We start from the raw sequence: 6778 nt of genomic DNA, 5'->3' as shown, positions 1-6778 counted from the left end.
CTGCGGAATGAGGCCGAGAGGGGCCATGGGGGGCCGCGCCCCCAGTAGCGACGCCAGCGGGTGGGCGCCGGGGGAGAAGTACCCCTGGAGGGCGGGATGCGGATAGAGGGGGTGCGGGTGCCGCGACAGCGACGCCATCTTCAGCTTCTCCAGCTCGGCCTCCTGGAGACGCTTGGCTTTGGCCCTCCGGTTTTGGAACCAGATTTTCACCTAAAACTCAATTGTAATTCTATTCGAATTGGGATTTGGGGGTTTACCTGTGTCTCTGTGAGTCTCAAACTGCTGGAAAACTCGGCCCTCTCCGCTATGCTCAGATACTGTTTGTCTCTGAATTTTTTCTCGAGGGCTAGGAGTTGTTGGGTGGTGAAGGGGGTCCTGGGTTTTCTGTTGGGTTTGTGTTTGCGGAGATTGCACTTGAGTTTGGGGGCCTCGCCGTTCGAGTCGACTGTAAGAGAGAAAAAGTGTGTGTTATACCATATGTGGGCATCCAATTCGGTCGTCAATTGGGCTATTAGTAGCCCATAAAGAGTCGAGATCGCGAGCATCCAGCATACAAATGCGTTCAAGTCACGGCTCATATGCAACTAATTGCCCCCATATTGCAATATCCTGTCTCGGGATAGGACGAAAAAACTGGCGTTATATCTACAGAAAATACCAACTTGGTCTTATGCCAAGTTGCTGAGACGGCGGCCATCTTGCCATCGGAAGTTGATCCAACGATTTAATTACAATGTTAATAACATACAATTAGTAAGGCGCACTCTAATTATATCAACCCAAACCATCGGGTTTGACGCTGCATTCATGCAAGAGCTTTTATTGTTAATTTGTAAGGACGAATCCATGAAATGACACTAATTAGCGGCCTTTTTAATTCATCAAAACCACAAAAATTGATAAAATACTAATCAAAAACTCTAAACAAAAAATACATTAAAAAATTTAAAAAAACATGAAGCAATCCAATGGTAGAAATTTGGAAATTTTTTTTTGGAAATTGTGCTCTGATTGATTTTTTTTTAGAATCTTCATCATATTTGTGTATCAAAACTCGCGCCTCAAAGAAAAATGCCAAAAGATAAAGATACTAGAACACATAGAAAAATTGTTTAAAAGATTATATCAAAAAACTGACATTTAATGTTTGACATTTGATCTTTTTTATGTCAACTACCACAATAGACACAATTTTATTAACATTTTTCCATATTCCTGGCATCTTATCTTACTTTGAGATGCGAGTTCTGAAACACTCTGTATGTTGTGTATATATTCAAAATTTTAAAAATAAACTTAACTAGTATACAAAAAGTAACATGAAGATGTAAAAAAAGAAAAAGTGAAAAACGGAGAAAACATTTTTACACAAAAACAAAACATGAATCGAACATTTGAAATAAATTCAATACAGCGAAATTAACAACGTCTAGTTTTGTTTTGTCGTATTTTTTGTCAAATAAAAAAAACAACAAAAATCAAACCTTTACAAAATTGTGTGTTTTGTGTTTATCGTACTTTAACTATTATTTTTGAAGGTTTTTTTTAATACTTTTTTGTAAAATATAATATTTCTACATAATAATAAAATCTATGACTATTAATTTCCAACGATAAAAAGTCAAAAATATATTAAAAAATACTGAGAAAGAAGCAAAATCAAAAATCAAACCTAAGAACATGATAATTATTAAAGATCGAAAGCTAAGTCGTTTCTCGTTTTTGATGTAATTTTACACACACCTAAATTTTCTCCAAGTATTATTACATTATTATGCATATAAAAAAATAATAAAAAGCTACTGTGATGTTGACATTACCAATTTTTAATGTCATTTTACACATTTTTAAAACAATAGATATAAAGGAACACTAATGTCTAAACTAATTTCACTTAGATTTTTTTTTGGTGATTTTTGAATATTGAAAATAATTAAATTTTTTCGTTTCTCAAGCTCAATTCTAGAATAATAAACGTAATTATTGATAAACATAAAAATCTGAGACAAACTAGTAAAGTAGCTTCTCATTTTTATTTCAATTTTACAGTGTTTTACCTCTAAATTTACTCCACTTATTATTAAAAAATAATAATTAGAAAAATACCAACAAAAAAGTGAATGTAATGTTCCTCATTTTTGGTGTCATTTTACACATTTTTAAACAATACAACCATTGTAAACCAATTTTACTTACATTCTTTATTTTATTTGATTCTGGAACATTGACCAATATTGACATAAATGTGGTTTTCCACATACGTTTTATTTTTGTCGTTTGTAACATTACACAATGTAAATTTACGTAAAAAATTTTTTTTGTTTTTTTTTTGTTTTATCTTAATAAACATAAAAATCTGATTAACACAGCTAAAAAATTAGTAGTCTCAGTTTACACCGAGTACGTTTTATTATTAATTTTCAAAATCTCAAAGAAAAATTTTAGAAGGAAATGGACGATATACATCATTTCTACATTTCGGGCAATTTTACACAACGATTAAATTTTAAAATTATAAATTTACTTTTACACAAAATGTCAATTTTTCGTTTTGGATGCACTTGTATACTATTTACCAGGTGTATGTTTACTTAAAAAAATAAAATTTTACCTTTTCTTATGTAAATTTAACACTGTGTAAAATGAGATAACTGTAAACATAACAAATTAAGTTGTTTCCCGTTTTTAAGCCTTAAAATCAACAATTTAGGGATTTTTTTAGACTTAACATAATGTAAATTTACGCAAAAACCTTGTTCTTGTTAGTTAAAATTACACCAAATTTAAATGGTTTAAATTATTTTTGATTGTTATAACATTGTGGGTACAAAAATGACCAAAAAACGATAACAGAGTTTACATGATTTAAGTTTTATAATCATCAATGTAGAATTACATCATATTAAACAGGGTGAATATAAAGTATATTTAAATCATTTGCCTTCAGAAAATAATTAATATAAATTTAAGTAATATAAAAATGTGATCGTATTTTGAGAAGGAATTTTTATTTTGTTTATGAGTTATGCGATTTTTCTTCTTTGTCACAATTGCAGTTTAAAAAGAATAAAAAAATATATTATTAACATCCATTTTAGTTGTACTTTATCAATTACTTTTTTCAAAAAATAAATAGTTTAAGCACAAAACGTTTGGTTCCCTACTTTTATTTACCTAAACTTTATTTAAATAATTTTCCAACCTCGAAACTAAGATTTTTAGACCTTACACAGTGCAAATTTACACAAACAAATTTATGAAGATAATAATGCGAAGTAAAACGTTGTTTTTGTTAGTTAAAATTACACCAAATTTTAATGGTTTAGATTATTTTTGATTGTTATAACATTGTGGGTGCAAAAATGGCCAAAAAACGATAACAGAGTTTACATGATTTAAGTTTTATAATCATCAATGTAGAATTACATCATATTATACAGGGTGAATATATTTAAATCATTTGCCTTCAGAAAACTACTGTTTGTATCATTTTAAAAAGACATATTTTGTACATACACTCGTAGGAACAGTATAATCTGCGCAGTAAATTTTCAAAATTCAAAATCTGGTAAAATTAGGTAAAATTAAGACATTGGTATATACAGATAAAAAATATTTATAATAAAAAATAAAAATTTTGAAATATTAATGTCAAACCACCTTTGCATCTGCTGTCTTACTTCTAATCCTAATCATTTAACGTATTTTATTACAAGAGACTTTGATTTGACCAGAGATTTAATATACATATCCAAAGCCTCTGGATTTGACAGATAATTTGTCCCTAGATCCTAGTGATTTTTAACAATACTAAAATCACCAACTGGACAAAAATAAATCCTCCATTTCTAGGAGGCAAGCCCCTCATTTCATAACTTTATTCACCATTCACAGAGTAACAAAATTTAATGAATGATATTTTCCTTTTAGTTAGTTGTCAATACAAGGATTCATAATTTAATTACAAAAAAACATTTTTACATTGGCCCCCTCTGCAGAGAAAACTATTGAACTACAACAGGCCACATTTTCCAAACGTTACATTCAAATAATGGCGGTRTTTGTACTATTTTTTCTTCAATCAGTTTAAAGTAATTATGTACTATAATGTAGCATATAGTAAAGGAGTTGTTATATAACTACATGAAGAAGTTTGTATTACTTTTTATTTGAAATTTTATTAAACAACATTTAATCTAAAAGGAGAATAAATATTTCAAATAAATTTTTAATCATTAAAAACTACACTAACCTCTTTTTTATTATTTTTATAATCTGTATCTGTCAAAAATTTCAGTAAAAAATTAAAATAAAAAAAAATTTGAATGAATTACTTAAACGATGTTCTGACGTTTCAGTAACGCGCCCTTGATATAAATTGAAGTAATATAAAAATGTGATCGTATTTTGAGAAAGAAATTTTATTTTGTTTCTAGGTTATGCGATTTTTTTGTCACAATTGCAGATTAAAAACATAAAAAAAATGTAGAGCTCAAAAACAAAAAAAATGGAAAAACTTTATTATTAACATCTCATTTTTGTTGTACTTTATCAAATACTTTTTTCAAAAAATAAATAGTTTACGCAAAAAACGTTTGGTTCCCTACTTTTATTCACCAAAATTTTATTTAAATAATTTTCCAACATCAATTTCGAGGTTTTTAGACCTTACACAGTGCAAATTTACACAAACAAATTTATGAAGATAATAACGAGAAGTAAGTTGTTTTTGTTGGTTAAAATTACCCAAAATCTTTCATCTGTGTCAAAATTTTTGTAAAAAAGCATATGGGTAACAAGACTTTTAAATGCGTTTACATGTTCGTGGCCCAGTCGTCGATTTCCGTTGTCAAAATGAAAAAATCGCTTCCCCAACAAAAGTCTCTCGTTAAAAATACACCGAGGGTTAGCCTGAGCGTGTAATTTATTCATCGGTATCCTTTTTCTGTCGTGTCTGTGTATTTTTCGGTCTCGGAATGTTAAATAGTGGGGCTGTACGAGCCTTCACCCGAGTGATAGATGGTTATTAATCCGAGTAAACGCCGGCAGCAATAAATATTTGGTAATGATCGTTTAGTTGGCTCTTTAACTTCCGACACAGATATGTGCTGTCGAGATATTTGTGTCCGCTTGAAAAAAATCGACGAATGAGTAATGAGTCCGGACTATTTTCGAATTATTAGAGATCGAGTGATATCTCTTTCGGTGAGACAAAGGAGCCTTCAAGGAGTGAGTTATGACGGGGAATTTCGGTCTATTTTCGTATTATTGAGGGCTTGCGATGCTATCTCGAGGCATATTTCAGTTAAATACGGGGCATTTTTCAGATCTGATATCTCTTTTCGGCAGTTCGCAACGGGATGTTACGTCGAGGATATTTCTTCGGATACGTGTTTATGAGCTTTCAACACTCGAACGTATGAATTATTTAACGCAATTAATTAAGACCGGACCAACACAACAATAATTAATACAAATTTGTATGCGTCAGTTTTATTTAAATGAACGTCTGAAAACTCTACAAATGATGTTTATTGTATATTTTTAATTAGTTGTAACGAACGCTTCACTTTATTAACTTCATTAAAATTGCAAATAAACGCACCGCAATTAAAAAATTTACTAGGCCCATTATCATTTTAAATGAATGTCAAGTCGGACCCAAAAATAAACCTAATTGCTTCCGCTGAAACACTGAAAAATTGAACGAGATTCTTACTATGAAAAAAATTATCAATGCTCGCGTACCTGTCATGTTTCAAACAATTTTTAAATAATTATCGCTCATTTGCATAATTAATAAGGACCGGGCTGGCCCATTTTTATCACTAATCGCCCCTATTGGACCATCATGCTTGGCATAAATTAAGATTCTTTTTGCAACGACTTTCTAAAATAAATCCCCGGAAATGCCCTTTACAAATGTGTCACGAAACCCTTTACCTTATCGCACAATTAAGAGAATTAATTCCATACCAACTGAATCAATAAAGCTTCCACCAAAAAACGGCTAATTTGTTCTCTCATTATCGCCTAATTAAAAATAATTAGTCGTGGGATGAAACAGTCTTCTAATTAGTTTATAATTGATACCTAATTAACTATTGGCCGAATTGAGGAATTTGAGACCTTGAAATTATCATAATCATAATTAAAAATGAGTGCACATGTGCAAAAAGTGACAATTATTTTTGATATACAAAGGGTGCATAAATTTATTTCCGGTGGATTAATTGTGACACCTGAATATATATGGGAAATGGGGGAATTGTGGGACACTTGCACGAAAGAATTTTTTGCTGAAATTAATCAATTTTAATGTGATTTGCGATTCAAGTTGTTGCGATAAGGGCTAGTTTGTTGTTTTACCTAATGGGTTTTATCGATTCTGTGCATGAAATGTGCCCCTAAAGAGAATTATTTATCGGGTCGGATTTAATCAGAAAGTAAATAATACAAAGAATTCAAGACAATTTTGTTTAATTACGAAATAATTTTTTGATAATTTACTGCAGTAAATTAATTACAATTAGTACATCAGAAGTATTTAAGAAACGATAAAAATGAAAAAGTGTTCTAACACTAATTTAGATTAGATTTGCTGTTTTTTTTTAAATTTGTAACTTAAACTCCGACATATATGTTAAAAAATATTTCTTTGTTTTGGTAAACTGTTTGACCGTTTACTGCAGTAAATTAATAACAATCATAAAAGTATTTAGAAAACGATAAAAATGAAAAAAATATTCTAACACTAATTTAGATTAGATTTTGCTTT

At 30.1% G+C, this 6778-nt stretch overlaps 1 protein-coding gene across 1 annotated transcript in view; it reads right to left on the bottom strand.

Annotated features, from left to right (window-relative positions):
• LOC123010112 (muscle segmentation homeobox) overlaps positions 1 to 6778 on the bottom strand; it is a 27832-nt gene that overhangs the window by 10426 nt on the left and 10628 nt on the right. Inside the window, exons 2-3 of the mRNA XM_044406810.1 lie at positions 258 to 445; positions 5 to 210 (exon numbers count right to left, since the gene is read on the bottom strand). Of these exons, the coding sequence (XP_044262745.1) occupies positions 5 to 210; positions 258 to 445 (394 nt within the window). The remainder of the gene's footprint in view (positions 1 to 4; positions 211 to 257; positions 446 to 6778) is intronic.

Source organism: Tribolium madens, unplaced genomic scaffold (genome assembly GCF_015345945.1).
Source record: "Tribolium madens isolate multiple individuals breed KSU strain unplaced genomic scaffold, Tmad_KSU_1.1 Scaffold_19;HRSCAF=116;Tcas5.2_LG9, whole genome shotgun sequence".
Lineage (NCBI taxonomy): Eukaryota > Metazoa > Arthropoda > Insecta > Coleoptera > Tenebrionidae > Tribolium > Tribolium madens.
Note: the sequence above shows the minus strand (reverse complement) of the source record. Positions and strands in the feature narration are given on the sequence as shown.